General features: G+C 32.5%; 1 protein-coding gene across 1 annotated transcript in view; it reads right to left on the bottom strand.

Moving 5' to 3' along the window:
* Positions 1 to 1202: 1202 nt before the first annotated feature.
* Positions 1203 to 21102, bottom strand: part of LOC132742102 (uncharacterized) — a gene marked incomplete at its 5' end in the record, with an annotated part of 93678 nt that continues 73778 nt past the window's right edge. Inside the window, 12 exons of the mRNA XM_060730422.1 lie at positions 1203 to 2979; positions 6490 to 6816; positions 8256 to 8435; positions 9216 to 9470; positions 9859 to 10024; positions 10376 to 10482; positions 11379 to 11522; positions 12535 to 12619; positions 13356 to 13516; positions 14859 to 14968; positions 15880 to 16018; positions 16404 to 16504. Of these exons, the coding sequence (XP_060586405.1) occupies positions 2720 to 2979; positions 6490 to 6816; positions 8256 to 8435; positions 9216 to 9470; positions 9859 to 10024; positions 10376 to 10482; positions 11379 to 11522; positions 12535 to 12619; positions 13356 to 13516; positions 14859 to 14968; positions 15880 to 16018; positions 16404 to 16504 (2035 nt within the window). The remainder of the gene's footprint in view (positions 2980 to 6489; positions 6817 to 8255; positions 8436 to 9215; positions 9471 to 9858; positions 10025 to 10375; positions 10483 to 11378; positions 11523 to 12534; positions 12620 to 13355; positions 13517 to 14858; positions 14969 to 15879; positions 16019 to 16403; positions 16505 to 21102) is intronic.

Genomic DNA, 21102 nt, shown 5'->3' with positions numbered 1-21102 from the left:
GTCTATTCATAATAAAAAATCTAATTATGATCGAGGTGTTTATATCATTTATTTGCTGACCTAGTAATTCAATTATGTCATCAGAGGTTACTTCCCTTTTATGTTCGGTTGAAAAGTAAATATTTCATTGTCGTCTACTTGACATGACCTCCAGAAGTTAAATAACAGGTGGGAAATTATTAAAATCTCATAAATTTGTCGACAGCTTTTCTTAACTGCAATTTATTATTCAATGCTAGGTCAATATTTGACTTGGTTCCAAATATAAAACTGTGGTATCCGAACGGATATTTCGTCAATGATATTATTTGATTATTTTCATAAAATGATGGCTATAGGGTATAAAGCTAAATCTTAGTACGATATAATCGACTTGCATGCATATTTAGTATTTTTCAGTAAATGAAATGGCAGATGGACACTTAATAAGCCTAGAACGGTTATTTTTTATAAAATTTATCAATACTAGAAATATATTGGTTCCATATTCTTATGGCCGATTCTCAAAAGAGAAAAGAATAGAATGTCTCTGTCATTTAACACACATAATTATTGTATATCTAAGTAAACAGAATCAAAACATGATTCTGTTATTTTGAGAAGGGCTTTATCCGTTGAGAATGATTCCGATCATGCGCCATTCACTTTTAGGCAATTTCATTTACTACCTTATTTATTTCACGCAAGCATTTTAGACGTTTTCTTATTTTTTTAATTCAGACAATGATTTTTGCAGAAAATATACATGTATAGCTTTATTAAAAATATTCAGCAGTCATTTATGACAAACTTTTAAAACAGTCGAAATTTTTTAAAAGTTTTAAATGATATAAAGATGGAGGCATACAGTTTACAACTACATGTAAATGTAAGCTCCATATATAATGCTGCTAAACAAACAAGTTAGTCGTATAATTTCTTAAATACGTTATGTGCATGGCTTATGAAGCGCAGTTTTACTGTGTAGATGGTACAACAGCCGTCATTTACAAATTTTGGTCTAGCTAGAGCCCTGCGCTGGTGTATTGTAAGGAATCTGTAAAAAAAATATCTTGCTATGTAACATTTTCATTCCTAGGAATCGTCAACTGATAAGGTAAGGCGAGCAGACGACAATACAGTACAGTCATATTTCTTCCTTTTAGCAGGATATAATTACATTTTCCTGTCAAATCTTAAATGAAATTCTAAATAATACAACACTGTTTACTTATCTTTATTTAATCTGTACATAATACATTTATAACGTATACATAATACAAATAAATTCTTGAATAAATTTAACATTATTTTGAGACAGACCAATTCCTTTATTTCATCAATATTCATAAACTATGCTTAAAAATAGCTTTAAAACTAGTATCAACATTAAGTTAATCCTTTATTTATTATATAATACATATATATGCTCATTTTGCATTTTCATGCATCAGTCAAATGTCTTATTGTAGATTATAAGGATCTTACACCGGCTGCTGGCACAGACAGGAATATCTAGCTTAATTGAGGGTAACTGTTTACGGCGGTAACGAGGCTGTGCTGACATATCGATGAACAGTTACCCGAGAGCTAAATATTTCTGTCTGTGACGACAGGCGCTGTTTGAATATTTTCCTTGCATATTAGCCATTTTTCTTACAGCAACATATGCATTAACAACGTGATAACGGCAAAAATGTCATTTTAACCCTTTCACTGCCATAGGGACGGCTTAAGCCGTCCCTGTTAATTTCGGCGTATTTGCCATATGGACGGCTTTAGCCGTTTTCTATAAGAATGATAGTAATAATAATAAATTAATAATAATAATAATAATAATAAATATAAAGAAAATTATACCATCGACAATAATTATTATTATACTAACATAATTGGAAACATATATAATTATTATTATAATAATATTAATAACAAATAGTAATAATTATATTAATTAATAATATAGTAATTTCTTAGAAAATCCTCTGGCAAATAGGTGAACAATAAAACAATAACCCTCTGGCAGCGAAAGGGTTAAGAATGCAGTTCATTCATAAAAGGCGCGCAGGTATGACGTCATGTAAAGCACGCGACCTGTCTTCCAGGGGTGTAAACAGGATGTAAAAAAGCAGATTATCCTGCCTGATATGTATACACTAGAAAATGTCAATTTTACGTGTTTAACATATATTTGAATCTTGGATATATTTTGCTATAAAATGACTTGTATTAAAAAACGGGAAACAATGAGAGAACTGCATTGTAAAATACACTCAACTCAAATAAACCGACTTTTAAAAACAATATTGCATTTTATAATATTTAAAAAAAAAACAAAAAAAACCCCAAAAAACATTGCACATTATATATTGCACATTTACATATATTTATTGATTCTCAACCATTTCCTATGTAAACTTCACTTTTTGTCAAATAATTTCAATACAAAATAAGTTATTGTAGATATCTTGAGAATAAATGTTTTCCCTGTAGAAATAAACTCCTGTAAAAAATAAAGCTATTTATTTCACGAAATATTTAGCATAAATATTGCATTGCACATTTTTGTAAAAAAAAAAAAACAGCAACAAACCAACTCAACATTCTTAAGACCAAAAATACAACAAATGCAACAGAACAGCCCAACCTATAATTGGCTATAAATGAGTATTAACACTAAATCATATCAACTTAAGTGATACAATATGCATACAAACAAAATGACAAAATAAGCACTAATTTAACTACTGGATTCACTCATTGTTCGTAAACTTAAACCATCCCTAGTTTCAGTCACTTGTTCAGAGTTAGTATCGTATCTGTAAGTCTTGTTTTCAAAGCCGTCATTATTATCCAACCCAAACTTCAATTGTCGACCCATCGTTGTGTTGCGGCGCAAGTACAGTGCTATCAAGACAACCAGTAAAATAACTATGATAGTTGCTAATATCACCCCGGCCAAACCACCTGCTGACATTCCTAGAATTGTTGTTGAGGTTTCTAAAACAAACAAACAATAGTTGAAACGATGAAGATCTATTGATGGGCTTGTCTTTAACAAAACATAATACAAAATAACTAGAACTTTTTATATTGCATGTACATGTACATTGATTTATTGATTTGCTAAATTTTAAATTACACAGACACTGTTAAGGTTTTAAAGTTAACTGGTTGAGGAAGATCTAATGTATCCCTCCCTCTGTGCATTATTACAGGCATGGATCGGCACCTTGGCATATAACCGGATGGTTTCCTCACATAAAATACGAGTATGTCAACATCCATGGAGTCCCCTAGAAAAGTGTTAGTCATTTCAGATTTTGGAGGATAGTGCAAGATACAGAAAGATATCCATATTCCAGAATGTTCGCATGCCAAGTGTTAACCCATTACTTCATATACACGCCTTTTAACGCCTTTTTCACCCCCCCCCTTTTTTGTTGTCTCAAATGATGAAAAAATGCCTTATTTAGGCCCCAAACACTTGTTTTTGTTTGAGAAATGTTGTTAAAAAAGTGACCTCTTTTTCGGCACGGTCCCCCAACCAAAAGATACATCAGGGGGTTGCCAGAAGTGGGATGTGCCCCCTTCTGTTTGGGGGGTTTGAAGGGGGGCGGAGTCCCCCTCATCGCCAAGAAACATTTTGGACTTGTGAGAGGCTGTAAATGACCCCAGATTGATCATAAGGTAACGTGTAACCAACGCTGAAAAGCATTTGACTCTATCTCAATCCATTGAGAAAGTGCAGCACTTTGAAATCAATTTTGATGGAAAAAATCAACGCAAAATAGTGATTTTTGGCAATTTTGAGATGTCCCCTCGTTGCCATGGTAACAGAAAATTTAAGCCTGAGCATGTTGTTGCAAGTGCAATGGTCCAGTCAACATTTGTGCCAAGTTTGATTAGTGTTGAAGCAGTTTTTATAGTATTATAGCAATTTGAACTTGTAACGGGAGACTTTTCAATGAAAACAGCCATTTTTCACAAAATGCTCATGAAGTAATGGGTTAATGAAAAAAATAAAAAAATCTACAAAACAACAATTTTTCTTCAAATTTATATGACAGGCCATGTTTAAACATGAAAAAACGCGATTTAGGGTAATTTCAAGTATTTTTATCATTTTCAGTTAACCCATTACTTCATATACACGCCTTTTAACGCCTTTTTCACCCCCCCCCCTTTTTTGTTGTCTCAAATGATGAAAAAATGCCTTATTTAGGCCCCAAAACACTTGTTTTTGTTTGAGAAATGTTGTTAAAAAAAGTGACCTCTTTTTCGGCACGGTCCCTCAACCAAAAGATACATCAGGGGGTTGCCAGAAGGGGATGTGCCCCTTCTGTTTGGGGGGTTTGAAGGGGGGGCGGAGTCCCCCTCATCGCCAAGAAAAATTTTGGACTTGTGAGAGGCTGTAAATGACCCCAGATTGATCATAAGGTAACGTGTAACCAACGCTGAAAAGCATTTGACTCTATCTCAATCCATTGAGAAAGTGCAGCACTTTGAAATCAATTTTGATGGAAAAAATCAACGCAAAATAGTGATTTTTGGCAATTTTGAGATGTCCCCTCGTTGCCATGGTAACAGAAAATTTAAGCCTGAGCATGTTGTTGCAAGTGCAATGGTCCAGTCAACATTTGTGCCAAGTTTGATTAGTGTTGAAGCAGTTTTTATAGTATTATAGCAATTTGAACTTGTAACGGGAGACTTTTCAATGAAAACAGCCATTTTTCACAAAATGCTCATGAAGTAATGGGTTAATGAAAAAAATAAAAAAATCTACAAAACAACAATTTTTCTTCAAATTTATATGACAGGCCCATGTTTAAACATGAAAAAACGCGATTTAGGGTAATTTCAAGTATTTTTTATCATTTTCAGTTAACCCATTACTTCATATACACGCCTTTTTTACGCCTTTTTCACCCCCCCCCCCTTTTTGTTGTCTCAAATGATGAAAAAATGCCTTATTTAGGCCCCAAACACTTGTTTTTGTTTGAGAAATGTTGTTAAAAAAAGTGACCTCTTTTTCGGCACGGTCCCCCAACCAAAAGATACATCAGGGGGTTGCCAGAAGGGGGATGTGCCCCCTTCTGTTTGGGGGGTTTTGAAGGGGGGGGGAGTCCCCCTCATCGCCAAGAAAAATTTTGGACTTGTGAGAGGCTGTAAATGACCCAGATTGATCATAAGGTAACGTGTAACCAACGCTGAAAAGCATTTGACTCTATCTCAATCCATTGAGAAAGTGCAGCACTTTGAAATCAATTTTGATGGAAAAAATCAACGCAAAATATGTGATTTTTGGCAATTTTGAGATGTCCCCTCGTTGCCATGGTAACAGAAAATTTAAGCCTGAGCATGTTGTTGCAAGTGCAATGGTCCAGTCAACATTTGTGCCAAGTTTGATTAGTGTTGAAGCAGTTTTTATAGTATTATAGCAATTTGAACTTGTAACGGGAGACTTTTCAATGAAAACAGCCATTTTTCACAAAATGCTCATGAAGTAATGGGTTAATGAAAAAAATAAAAAAATCTACAAAACAACAATTTTTCTTCAAATTTATATGACAGGCCATGTTTAAACATGAAAAAACGCGATTTAGGGTAATTTCAAGTATTTTTATCATTTTCAGTTAACCCATTACTTCATATACACGCCTTTTAACGCCTTTTTCACCCCCCCCTTTTTTGTTGTCTCAAATGATGAAAAAATGCCTTATTTAGGCCCCAAACACTTGTTTTTTGTTTGAGAAATGTTGTTAAAAAAAAGTGACCTCTTTTTCGGCACGGGTCCCCAACCAAAAGAACATCAGGGGGTTGCCAGAAGGGGGATGTGCCCCCTTCTGTTTGGGGGGTTTGAAGGGGGGCGGAGTCCCCCTCATCGCCAAGAAAAATTTTGGACTTGTCAGAGGCTGTAAATGACCCAGATTGATCATAAGGGTAACGTGTAACCAACGCTGAAAAGCATTTGACTCTATCTCAATCCATTGAGAAAGTGCAGCACTTTGAAATCAATTTTGATGGAAAAAAATCAACGCAAAATAGTGATTTTGGCAATTTTGAGATGTCCCCTCGTTGCCATGGTAACAGAAAATTTAAGCCTGAGCATGTTGTTGCAAGTGCAATGGTCCAGTCAACATTTTGTGCCAAGTTTTGATTAGTGTTGAAGCAGTTTTTATAGTATTATAGCAATTTGAACTTGTAACGGGAGACTTTTCAATGAAAACAGCCATTTTTCACAAAATGCTCATGAAGTAATGGGTTAAAGCACTCATACTCAGTACAAAATAAACTAAGGAAAGACTGATTAAACATTTTAGTTGGCCAGCCCGGGAATCGGAACCCACAATGTTGAGATTACAAGTTTCGCACTCTAACCAATTGATTTATGCTATTGATTTATGGGTGCTGGCAACTATGATCTTAACCAGTTGATTATGCTATTATATGTCTACATACTTGATTAAAAAGCAACTAGTTGTAAAAGTTTACATGTAACATAATTACCTGTATCAGCAGCTTGTAACGGTTGTGCTGTACTACCTCCTGTATATGGTCTCATTGAAAGAGACGGTAAAGCACCAGTCAGTGGGTTAGAGTTGTCAGAAACCACGGGTAATGGTTTCCTTGTTGTCACGGTTACATAGGGCACGTTCTGTGACTGAGGTGACACTGGAGGTTTATCTGTCTGAGGTGATATCTGTGATACACCTTTAGATGGTGGGGAGGGTGTACGCTGTATTGGCAGTATGGAGGGACGTGTAAATGGTATAGGTGTTGGAACATTGATTGGTGCTCCTCCTGTACCAATATGTATCTTGCTGTTATCTACAACTGAAAACAAATATCAATAGCATGTTATTTATAATATAAATATAATACTAAATAATAATAAACGTATCCTTTAAGACATCAGACTGGTTTTTTTTATTTATATATTAAGAATTATGACACAGACATTTAGTTGAAGACAAATCTTTAGAAAGAAATTTCTTGAAAGAAAGTGAAACAATTGATTATATAACCAAACTTCTTACACAATTTTTCTCTGAATTAAAAGTATGTTAATGAAAAGAAATCGTTTTGTTACAAGGTAAGCAAACAGCAATGACATAATTGTATGTAATTTGTTTGACCTCAACACTTGATAATCCAGTAATAAGAAACATGCTAGCATAGAAAATAAATCTCATACACTGTAAGAATTCCCTTTATTACATGCTTTTCGATGGTTTATAGAAATATATCAGTGAATTAAAACTGGTAATTTCACTGTTTGAAACAGTGAAATTATCAATTTGATAATTTCACTGTTTTGAATTTAAGCCCCTTACGTTGTTTCAGTGAAATACCAGCGTACACAGAACTGGAAACCAACTTAATAAAGTGACGTCGTAAATGACGTCACGTTGTATAATTATTTGGCGCGCTATTCATTTAGTATTAGGTAAAAATTTCCTTTTTAACGTTTGTTTGCATATAATAAAAAGAAAATTTGTTTAGTAGTGAAATATATTCCGATCTTACACTGAACTTAACAAATATCCTCAATGTAAACAGCCTATAATGAGTCTGAGCCCTGTATTTGCTTTTTTCTGACTGGACTTGCCACTCTCTCCTATTAATTATCAATTTTGGCTATATATATAGATGAACTAGAAATGTGTCCATAGGACACGGGTGCCCCCACACTCCACCCAGGTGCACAACTACACATGCTGAGCAACATTCCAATAAGGTTTCATGACTCTAGGTCAAATATTTTTTGATTTACGTGTGACACAAGTTGAAAATTGCAAATTTTTACTAAGTCAAGGGCAATAACTATAAAAATACTAAAAATATCCACACGAAAATACCCAGGTGCACAACTACACATGCTGAGCAACATTCCAGTAAGGTTTCATGACTCTAGGTCAAATATTTTTTGAGTTACATGCGACACAAGTTGAAAATTGCAAATTTTTACTAAGTCAAGGGCAATTATTCTAAAAATACTAAATATATTCACACAAAAATACCCAGGTGCAACTTCACATGCTGATCAACATTTCTGTAAGGTTTCATGACTCTAGGTCAATAACTTTTGAGCTACGTGCGACACAAAAAGGGAATGGACGGACAAGGGTAAATCTTAATCCCCCCCCCCCCCTATAGTGGGGGCACAAAAAAAATGAAATTGACCAGCCCATAATTTCAGAGCTTTGTTAACAGTGATAAAGACTATTTAACTATTTAAGATTATTCCAACATAATTATGGTAAATAAATTACCTGGACTTTTCTCACAGACAAAAAGTCTTTTACTATTGCAGTCTTCATCATTCCATTTTCCATCTGACAAAAATACCTCGGCACAATTCTCCGAGTTTCCTGCCCATCCTCGAGTGGATGGTTCCCCTTTTCTCCAGTTAGTAAACTGTACTGGCGATCTGTCTATCCACTGGAAACCAGCTGAAGCAAAAATTAAGTAATGTAGCCTCTCATTCATTCACTTGTTATTTATCCCAAATAATAAATAATGTTTTCTATTGATTAAACCATAACTTCAACCCTGTTAAATGGCTAATTATAAATATTTCAAGAAAATCCCTCTTGAGAAAAATGTACTGAGATTTTAAGAAATGTAAAAAGATTCAAGATAAAAGTAATATGTTTATGTTATGAGCAATAAATGACCTATTGTGAAGTATTTTTCTAAATATATCTACTGTGTTACAAACACATTACATGTAAATGGTATTTTTGCATAGTTTGACCTCTTTTTGCTAAATTACATGGGTTGTATTTTAAGTGCCTTGTGTAAATTATTTTCTTTCTTTGTTCTCTTTACAAAATTTTACTTTTTTATACATTTTCAATTTTTTTTTATGAAAATAAGCAAGAATCTGGAGGAGTGCTGCTTTAAAGTCAGTAATTTTAGCAACAAAGTACTGTAACAAAATGGTAAAAGCTATCAAAACAACATTTATTTCTTCAAAATATTCTAGCAACTTCAAAGGCAAGCTTTAAAAGCATTTAAAAGGATTCTGATAAAAGTGAAGTTGTACTTGTTGAAATGTCATATTGTTAAACAGCTATGGTTTATTCTCAATTTTTGCCTTTTGTCTCATCATGTGAATGCAAACCAAAAACATAAGCATGAAATAAATACTAATATCTGATATGATAATTTAATGTTAATGTATATGCAATATTAAATCTTGCTAATATAAAAGTAAAGTTGTCACTCACAATCAATTGACTTGTGTAGACCCGTCCAGAAACTCTGCCCATTCACTGCCAATGAGTTCATTGTTTTAACAAGATACTGGTTCAGTGTTTGGTTATGAATGGAAACAAGCGCCCCCTGGTGTTGCTGACAGTAGAACTCCGCATCTAGAGCTGATCGTGGTATATTCACACCAAGGTAGTAACAGTGACTTTTCCATGAATACCAGCCTGGGTCACACAGTGCATTAGGGGCTGGAGGGGTCAATGACGGGGATGCTACAATAAAAAAAAGAACATTTCAGAATTACCAGACGTCATTGACCAAAAATGGGAATTCAATGAAAATTTCTTTACTATGTTCCTATATTACAAGACAATCAAACTATTGAATAAGAATCATCATTCAGGTGTTATAATGATGAAGTAATACATTATATTGTCAATATAATATGCATCATACACAGCTAAGAATACAAATTAATGCAAACTAATAAATACATGCAATATAAAATGTTAATTTATCTGCTGTTTTAACCTTGAAGATTATACCAATGCAACAGAGACTTATTCTTAAAATTTGATCTTCACATTTTCCCTGCATTATAACTTCATAGAACAATCTAGAATTATTCTCAGTCATCAAATATTATACAAACTTAATTACCAGTGGATATTTTACAGATGGCTGGATACGATGCTGAACAGTTAGTTTCGATCCATCTTCCTGTGGTATTGGCAATCACACAACCTTGACCGCCAACAGGCTGACCAGCATCCCAGTTGCTGTACACTACTGGCCAGTTATCTGTCCATGTATATGTTCCAGATTGCTGAATATAGAGTTTAAAGGCACATTATGCCTCATAAAAGAATAAATTTTTCATTCTAAATAAAAAGCAGACATTATTTTGATAACCGTTAAAATTAATAATGGTTTTAGAGCAATTGTTACATGGTTTTCTGACCCAAAGAATTAAGCGCTTAATGTGAAATAATTTGTTCTAAAAGTAGCAAAATGTAAACAAAGTAGTATTTTGACTTCCATTCAAAATAATGACTGTCATTCAAAATGCTAAATCACTATATCTGTTAGCCTCAGAATTCCCATGCATTCTTTCAGGCATGAACAGATACCAAGTTATAGCACATAGAGAAATATGTCAACATTAATATCAATTTACCTTTATATCATTTAATCCGATCCATACAGCATTCACATTATGTTGTTTCATAGTCAGATATATAAAGGCCTGCTCATATCCCGAGTTTACAGATGACAAATAGGCTCCTGAAAAATACAATAATATCCATATTATTCCGATATAATAATATCCATATTATCCTGTTAAATACAAAAATATCCATATTATCCTGATAAATACAATAATATCCGTATTATCCTGATAAATACAATAATATCAATATTTTCTATTTTCCTGATAAATACAAAAATATCCATATTATCCTGATAAATACAATATTTTTCATATTCAGATGAATACAATAATATCCATATTATCATGACATTTACAAAAATATCTATATCCTGATAAATACAAAAATATCCATATTTTACTGATAAATACAAAAAATTTCCATATTATCCTGATAAATGTAATATATCCATATCATCCTGATAAATGTAATATCATCCATATTATCCAGATAAATACAAATCCATATTATCCTGATAAATACAATAATTTCCATATTATCTTGATAAATACAAGAATATCCATATTATCCAAATACAAAAATATCCATATTATCCTGATAAATACAATTATTTCCATATTATACAGTTTAATACAATAATATGCATATTATCCTAATAAATACAATGATATCCATATTATCCTGATAAATGCAATAATTTCCTTATTATCCAGATAAATACAATAATATGCATATAATCATCATTCTTAAAGCTGATTGTGACTATCATCATCATAACAATCATACTGTCAACTAAGTGCAGTAACAGGTTTACTGCTATTAAATTATAAATTTTGACTGCAATAAGGTGACAATATATCCATTATTAACAGTTAAGAATTTTACACTGTAGGCTGAATTCAAATCCTCATTTTGATATCCCTAAAATTGATGATGGACAGTTTCATATTGTAAGCAGGACCAGCCTTATCCAGCAGGTAAAGGTTGGGATAAATAACTATATCTTACCTCCTTGTTTAAGACAGGTATCACTGGCCTGGGACCAGTTGGAAGCCTGTTTTAGGAAGAAATAACAGCCTGTTTTAAACAGTGTCTGTCCTTGTTGTACATCACAAATGCTAGGAATTGGTTCCGCAGTCAGAATTGTAGGGTCTTTAAAAAAAATAATTTCTAGATAATTGGTAATATTGATATTCCTGAAATTTGACAACCATTTGAGCCGCGTCATGACAAAACCAACATAATGGGTTTGCGACAGCAGGGCAACCCAACCTGCCACCCGTGCGTCTATAGGCCCCATGCTTTTCGTTATCGTTCTCTATTTTTTAGGGTTTTACTAAGTAAAAGATGGATCCTATCAGATCGCGGATGTCAGGCGGGTTGGACTGCGGGTCGCAACCCAAATGGTTTTTTTGTATCCCGGGCTTTTTTCTTTTGGTTTAAATAGCAAATAAAACCTTGCTTTTCTTTTTGTTCACTAGTAGTTATCTTAAAGCTATTTTTAGTAATTACTTTAAGTCGGACATAATGTTTTAAAATAATCCAGAAGTAAGTCATTACTTAAAACAGACAAAAATATTTATGTGTTGGCAAAGACAAATATCAATTCTATTAAAACTATTTTTATTATGTAAAATTAAACTACAAGACTTAATTTCAGTTATAAAACTACCTTTTTCAACCATTCAAAAGCCTTACCATACATACATTGTTCATGCAGGTAGAAACTTTACATATCTTTTTAAAATCACAATTATCCCTTGTAATGTAAAAAAAATAACTTTATCATTTTTCATCTATCTTTAGACTAATTCAAAGTCAAGAATAGCATTGATTTGAGCCGCGTCATGACAAAACCAACATAATGGGTTTGCGACCAGCATGGATCCAGACAAGCCTGCGCATCCCCGCAGTCTGATCAGGATCCATGGTGTTCTCTATCAGTTTCTCTGCTTGTAATAGGGTTTGTAAGCGAACAGCATGGATCCTGATCAGACTGCACAGATGCGCAGGCTGGTCTGGATCCATGCTGGTGGCAAACCCATTATGTTGATTTTGTCATGAAGAGGCTCATTTATACATGTACAACAGATATGAGTTTATAACTACAATATAGTTACACAAAAATGTATCTAGAATTTATCATGCTGTTTGTTAGCATTACCTTTCTTTGTCATACAGACATATCCATGTTGAGTTGAACAATCAACATCATTCCATTGACCAACTGTACCAGAATAACCAGTAATCTGTAAATTAAAAATGATATCAGGTATAGATTTATTTTTATCAACATTATAATTTCGAAGGGTTTTAAGTAGCAGAAACTCTATAGGTCATATGGTGACGTTTCAGCTACACTGGTGTAGGAAAACACCACAGTTACCTTCATATGAATTATTTCAGCTACAATTAAGTAGGGTAGAGCCACCAATCTTCCATAGCTAGGTAGAACTTTACCCAGAAAGATGTAATGGTACTTGGCCAAATTCAAACCCACAACAATAAGGAGAAAGCTATTCAGATTCATAAACCTTAACCATTCAGGGTTGTGTCTCAATCAAAATATATCTTTAGACCAAAACTTAGACAATTTTCGTTTCAAAGAAAATGTCCTAACTTATGACTCTAAAATATGTAAAGATTTTTAAAATTCTGAATAAAGTGCATGCAGATAAACATTTTCACATTGCAGATTGACGCGTGTGCCATATTGTATTTTATAATTCTTCTTGGGAGAATGACTTAAGTAAAAGTGTAAAACTTTCAGCAAAGATCAAAATAATTATTGAATCAGTCTAGTTAAACATATTTAGTCCTAGGACTTGAGATACACTTAGAACTTTCTATGAAACACAGCCCAGGAACTGAGGCATGCTGTTCAAGGATTAATTTAGGATAATTAAATTCAAGCAAAAACATTCAATAACCACCTAAGTTCTATATATATTTTGTATCATGATAAAGACAAAACTGATGTATAACCTGTACACAAGCCTCCTTCTCTCTGCCATTAGGTTCATCATGTGCCCAGTTAGTGTATACAGTTTCATCATTGTTCACCCATAATAGCTGATTGTTCTCATCTTTGTGTAAACCAATCCATGGATTCACCTGCATATCTGCCATCAGTGTTGTTATAAATGCTATAAATATAATTAAATTAATCTGCAATTTCAGCCATACATGAAGTGAAACCTTAACATTCTACATTTATGTAATGGATTTGCCTTGTTTTATGTAAAGGATAAGCTCTGTTTTGTATAATGAAATTGTGTTTTGTGTTAGGGATTTGCTCTGTTTTGTGGAATGGATTAGCTCTGTTTTGTGTAATAGATTTGCTCTATTTTGTGTAAAGGATTTGCTCAACTTTGTGTTATGTATTTCCTCTGTTTTGTGTTTTGGAATTGCCCTGTTTTGTGTAATATATTTGCCCTGTTTTGTGTAATTGATTTGCCCTGTTTTGTGTAACTGATTTGCTCTGTTTTGTGAAATGGGTCTGCTCTGTTTTATGTAATTGGTTTGGCCTGTTTTGTTTAATTGATTTGCCCTGTTTTGTGTAATTGATTTGCCCTGTTTTGTATAATAGATTTCTTCTGTTTTGTGTAATGGATTTGCCCTGTTTTGTGTAATGAATTTGCCCTGTTTTGTATAATAGATTTGTCCTGTTTTATGTAATGGATTTGCTCTGTTTTGTATAATGGACTTGCTCTGTTTTGTGAAATAGATTTGCCCTGTTTTGTATAATGAATTTGCTCTGTTTTTTGTAATGGATTTGCCCTGATTTGTGTAATGGATTTGCCCTGATTTGTGTGATGGATTTACCCTGTTTTGTGTAACAGATTTGCTCTGCTTCATATTTGGACAATCCACTAAATGTTTAAGAAACTTCAGTAATAAAGATATAAAATTGTGCAGCAAACAGTATAATTATAAGCCTACCCAGACTGCATGACTTAGGCTAATCACATTATTTTCTAGCAGTTTAAAAAAGGTTATTTATACTGCCTTCACGAGTGTTAAAAATGATCAAATTACTTGATAAATGTGTATGTTTGTAGAACTTCACCTGAAACACACTTAGTTTGATCATCTGTTTATGAGAGACAATTAACAGAGCAAAATCTCCTAATGCCCCTGAGCATCAGTTTATCAGTTTCCAAAATATATGAATTCAGGATCCTTAAAGTCTCCTCTGTGCATTATTTAAGGCATGAACGATCATTTAAGTAAAACCAGCAATGTGTTGTTTACTAGCTATATAGCTTCCTCACCAGAAATAATTCAAATGCCCTGGTTGGATTTGAACACACAGCAGTGAGGGGCATATGGTTTCAAATCAGTAACTTTTTAATATTACTCGACCAGAGACACCCCTCTTAACTGAAGTATGGGGCAATTTTTATCAGCACTGATAGAGCTCTCAGTCTAAAGTAATGAAAAATACATAAATTAGTTCTGATAAATATCATAAAAAAATAAGCAAACCATTGGTGACATCATCTAGAATGCTGGCAAGACTGTAGCCAGAGCCAAGTCCTTTACAATTTGCCAAGGCTGTTGTCCAGTTTACAGGTTTTGGATATATCCTGTAACACCTAAGAATATAAAAAATAATAATCAATGTTGATCCTAATTGTTATAATATGTATCTATTACTCAATTACAAACATTAAATGTTTTTTGTTGTTTTGTCCAAGTTTGAACCATTGTCAAAAATAAATGACAAAATTAAGAAAATATAAGCAAAATTCAATCATAAGACAAGGTCATCTTTAAATTATTCAACATATCTGTTTGGTCACATTTGTAGTTTTGTCCATGCATGAATCAAATCTGTGTATAAATAAAAAAAATATGACAACTTAACCAAAATTAGATAATTTGACCTTGTCAGTCAAGGTCATTTAAAGCTCAAAGTCGAAGTCAGTTCAACCTTGAAGAAAGTCTTGTCCAAAAGCTTTTTGTCAAAGTATGAAGATAATCCATCAATTAATGAGCAAATTACAGCAACTTATGGCAATAATCAGTGAAAATGCAATAATTTGACCTTGAAGGTCAAGGTCATTTATGAATGAATGTCAATTTTAAACTGATTTACTTGAAGGTCTTGTCCCAAGGATTATTGTGGCAAAGTATGAAGACCATACATACAGAACTTAAAAAGTTATGATCAACGTTTAAGTTTTGGGAACATCATTTTGAAGTTGGAACAGTCCATTCAAAGTTTAAGGAATTTCAATAACAATATACCTACCAACAGTAAAAAGCCTGGTCAGACTGCACAGGGTGACCTAGATCTTCACTGGTGGAAAAGGCTAATCACTTTTGATTCCAGCAGTTAGAAGGTTGAGGTCTTTTTAAAATCCATAAGAGTTGTGGAGGTTATTTTTGCTTTATATTCACTCGAAATTGACAAAAACCTACTATAAACTGACATAATTATATATTCACTTAAAAATTAAAATGGACAAATATCCTATATATATTTACAATTAAGAATATTCACCTGTTAAATTGCATATGAAAGCCTGATGGACAATTTCCTGCCCACAATCCTGTAGGTACAACAGGGGTTATAATTGATCCAACACGCACCTTACAAACATACCCATACTGTCTGGCACAATGGTCATCATTCCACTCACCTGAAAGAGAAACATATTGCCTTAAGTAAAAGAAAACAGCATTGACTTTTGAATGTATTATCTAATCAGACTTTTGAATGTATTATCTAATCAGACTTTTGAATGTATTATCTAATCAGACTTTTGAATGTATTATCTAATCAGACTTTTGAATGTATTATCTAATCAAGGCACAAAATTCTAGCACAATACTAGAAAATTATTAATGAACAAATTTCAGCAATATTTAATTACTTATTATCTGCTTCTTCCCAAAAAATCTAGAAACACAAAAATCTGGAAACGAAGTGATCCCTCGGAAGCACAAAGCCATAATCACTCATATATGGAGAAACAACAGTTTCAAAAGTTGCAGTTATGGAATAAGCAAAGTTGTCTCATTTACCTGTGAGGAGGAGGATGTTGACACAATCTTCTTCCCCACCCCAATCATTAGGTTCATTATAACGCCAGTGGTAATATTTCCCTGGTGACCCATCGGACCACCTGTAAATAGTTGTCACAAACTGATCACAAAAATTTTAATAATACTGAGTCAGAATTGGAAATAATGTCTTCCATAATATCAGACCTGTATCACAGAATGTGTTGTACTATTCTTTAAAAGATATAGCAAAAACAATTTAGTAACACTAGATAAAACAAGAAGCTTTTATTAAATTTATAATGAATTTTAGTGATGAACAATAAAAAAGCAAATGAATCGGTCAAAAATGAATCGGTCAAAAATGCCAAGCCTACTCTCATTCACAATGGTGTTTTGATTGTTGTCATTGATCTTACTACCCATTTATTCAAACATGTCAAATAGGCAAATAAAATCCATCTCTTAAAGTATAATTTAGATCAAATTTAGTGATTAAGCATTTTATTGTTTTATGAAAAGATGTTTAAAGATTTAATTTCTTTTAGATCTGGTGATCCCTGAAAGAATATGAGAACAAATTATAAGGATGCCTGAATGCTAATTTGCAGACAATCTAACCTGTAGATTCAGAGGAAAATAATATTGTTGATTACAGATTATGGACACCAGAGACTCAATCTATACTGATAGCTGACCTTGAACCTTTTGGTTCTGACAGATGTGCAACACAACTTTTACCAAACATAGAGTAAAAAACAATGTACATGTTTTTCTTAAGTCAGTGGTTTGACTAACCTGAATCCTATCCATAAGGCTCCTTACTTTTCTAATAAAAATTTCTGAGAAAATATCACTTACTTAAACACTTACCTTTCTAATGAAATTTACCTAGAAAATTATATAATCACTTCTTAAACAGTGTACTCCGTATGTGAAAGTCCCGAACAGGAAGTATTAAGCAAGCTATTAAATGAGTACATTAAGTAAATCACCTATTCTCACAAGATAGGCCCAAGTTTGAAATTTGAATGTCTCTTAACGAAAGTGAAAACATATACACTTATACAGTTGAGTTTTGTTATTTTTTCAACTTTACATGGTTCCTACCTTTAACTCATATACACAATAGATGTAAGAAACTGGTATTTAGAAAAAGAAACAAACAAATAATATCAATTTAAAAGAAAAATACGCTGTCTCCGTAAAGGGTTACATGATTCAACACATAAGTGCTGCATCATTTTGTCAAAACTGAACATATTTTTTTTATTTTTTGTTTGGTGATATATTGAAGTTTGACATTTAAAATAAATTCTGAGTAAAGCTCTTTGCATTTTTCGGTTTAAAACAAAACTTTCTTGTCTCCAAACCCAATGTAATCTACGTTACTTAGTTTGCGAACAAAAATGCACAGGCAATAAACACATTAAAAGGGGTTTAAACAGACGTATATACTAACAAAACATAGTATAAACGGAATGCAATACAATGATTAACTTATTTCATAAAAAAAAAATTACACCAGAAACACAAACTTAATATTTGTAAAGTAAAGTTAAGACTGTAATCTACGTTACTGCTATTACTCAAATATTGTAGCATAGGGTGCTCTTAACAGACTATTATCAATTAGAATAGACTTGCTAAACATTCAATACTTTATATTTTGTAAAAGTTAATAGTATGTAAAAAAATTCATGCTCGTGACAATACAGATGTAATCTACGAGATGTAATCAACGTTACCACGGTTTTTCAATTTCAGCAAATAATTTGATTTTCATGTCCCAGATAATGTTAAACTGTTTCAAGGTTCCGTAATATAAACTTCTAGATCAATATACACATAGTTTGTTTCCCTTTATTTCAAATTTGCCACTTATTCCGCCATTTGCATTTGCAATTTCCGCGCAGAAACACTATATTACTGAGTTCCAGTTATCTTCAGCAAAACAAAACAGGCGAAGTAATAAAAATGTTGTTTTTTTATTGTAATTTTAAGATTATATTAAATAATACACCTTAAATTCTAAAAAAAATTGATCTGATACATTTATAAAATTCAAACATATATTGCAAATTTTAGTTACATAGCCCACTAAGTTTGTAACAAATCCTTTCCTTTCTTGGTCTCCATTTTTACTTACCAAAATATTTTGTTCATAAATTTTCATCATAACAGATCTACACAGATGCTTGTATGTTATCTGTGTTATACCAGATCATCTAATATTTTAAAAGGTGTGACAAATGTGATACCAATGTTGGTAACGTAGATTTACGAAAATATCAACTTGTGATATCTGCAACACCAATAAGTAGTTCTTCTCCAAATATTTGACATGTTCCTATACTGTGGATAATAATATAGTAGTTAAATGTAATAAAACTGCTTGTTCCTGGAGGAAAAACTGATATTTAGGCATAAATAAATAGTTTCTAAAAATGGTAACGTTGATTACAAAATAAGTAACGTAGATTACTTTTTTTGTTTCAGCAAGTATGGGTATAGCCTAGGCTGAAATACAGCGAGCCTCTTGTGGGAGGAAAAAAGTTATCTTAAGGAGTAAAATACCTTGAAAGAGAGCAAAAAAGAACAAAATCATACTCACGTTTGACAGTGAAAATATAAAAAGGGGCTTTAGCGACCAGAGATAAGTATCCAGAAATTGACACAGAATGAAAGAGCTTGAACATCAAATACAAGTTAATAAATTAATTGGCCTGGTTGTGTTCAAGATGAAGACAAAATAATTGTCGATGATAAATATGGTGTAAGTTCAAGCACCATCAAACAGGAAAATAGTAGTTATAAGCATATTGGTTCCTTAAAATTGAACTGATTGAGGAGTTGACGATTTTCTTGTTTCATACTAGCAAAAACTTAAATGTAAAGGAGTCAAAGCACTAACTTTCAAATGGTCAAACAATGACAACAAGATTGTGTCAAGATGTTTTATATGCATAGATGAGTCATCCAAAGTTAGTTTGTGGGCGCTCTTTCAGCATAAAAGAGGACGAGATTAGATCATTTAAAGCGGCCTCCAGCTTTCATATCTGTTCAAAAAATATTTTGGTTTCTAATTAAGTATTTCATTTATTTTTATCTTACAAAAGTGCAACATATCACTTGTAAAAACTACTTTAAAAAAACAGTGTCTAAAGATATATTGAATTTTAAAGAACACGGTGATGTTCGTTTCTAAAAAATAAGAAAATCAGAAAACGAATCGCCCGCTTTACTTATTTACAAATAGATAGCAGACAGGTAAATTAGATGTATCGAGGAGTTTCATTATTGTGTTTCTGTATTTAAATGATGGCAAGTATGATTTTCCACCATTTTCTTTTTTATTTGACTTTTATATTGAAACATATAAAATCTTCATAAAAACTGAAGGCCACGTTACTTTAAAGAAATGATTCAATGTTTCTAACAAAGCCGGTTTTTGTTGTTTATTTTTGTTGTTGTTGTTGTTGGGGTTTTTTTTTTGTTTTTTTTTAAAGGGAAAGACAAGGTTAAAATAAAAACTTGATTTCAGAAAAAGAATACTATAAATAATAAGTCTGCAAATTTTCTGCCGCCAAATAATAATATTAAACGAATGATAACAAAATTTAAATCGCTAAATCACCGATTTCTAAAATCGGTAAGCGCGGCCATGTTTGTTTGGCCGTATAAAAACAGGTGCGCGTGATGTCATTTCCCCACATCTTTTAGATTCACGATAAATCTAGTTGAATCGTAAGGAAATATTAATATAATAAAGTATGATCAGACAATTTAATTTTCACAAAGGAGTGTAGAGGAGATTTTTTATGGTTCAAAATACGTAACAATATCAAAAAAAAATAATAATAAAAAAAAAGAAACGTACGGCTAGCCAAAAGTTCTAGCCGTACGTGAGTCACGAACGACTAGCCAGGACGCCTGTATTGTCTAGCCGTACGGCAATTTTCAAAATTATATGTAAGATCGAACGTTATAAAATTGTATGAATTTCCATGCTTTTCATTGTTGTTTAATTTGTATAGAATTATTAAATCATTTTTGTTAATTCTAAGCACATGGATCGAAAATAAAATGATCGGAGTGGAATAAATAAATAAAAAGAACATTGGAATGGGAAAAAAACGGTGAAATGCAAAAATAATTATATAATTTTCAAAACAGTAGATAAATATCGAACATAAAAGCACAGTCAATCAATTAATTAGCCTTAATGAAAACCTATCCAGGGACTGACAATAGAATTTTAGAATGCCTTTCACGGAACATGCAAACTTTCCTTGATACAGTACCGTCGGTAAATTGTCGCAATTATCAAGAGCCTAACAACAATCATTTCAGTGTTTGTTGTTGTTGTTTTTTTTTTTCATATAAAAGGTGTCGAAAATTAAACTAATGAAACAAAAAAAGATTATTATCAAAAAATTGTAAACTATTTCAATTTGGTGTAAATGCAAGCAAAGGCTATTTTTTTCTCGACATCTTGCGATGACAAAGATCGATATATATATGCGATCAAGGCGATTAATCTCTAAAAAAATTAACATCCAAAAGACAATTAATGCTGTTTCTTGGTTAAAATCCTCGCTTAAAAGTCATAAAATAACATATGCATTTTCGACTTCCATAAAATTTTGAAAAGTGCCGTACGGCTAGCCAATACAGCGTGTCCTTGCTAGTCGTACGTGACTCACGTACGGCTAAAACT

The sequence above is a fragment of the Ruditapes philippinarum genome, unplaced genomic scaffold, assembly GCF_026571515.1.
Source record: "Ruditapes philippinarum isolate M1 unplaced genomic scaffold, ASM2657151v2 ctg2471_1_1_1_1, whole genome shotgun sequence".
In the NCBI taxonomy this organism is placed as follows: Eukaryota; Metazoa; Mollusca; class Bivalvia; order Venerida; family Veneridae; genus Ruditapes; species Ruditapes philippinarum.
This window is presented reverse-complemented; position numbering and strand designations above follow the sequence as displayed.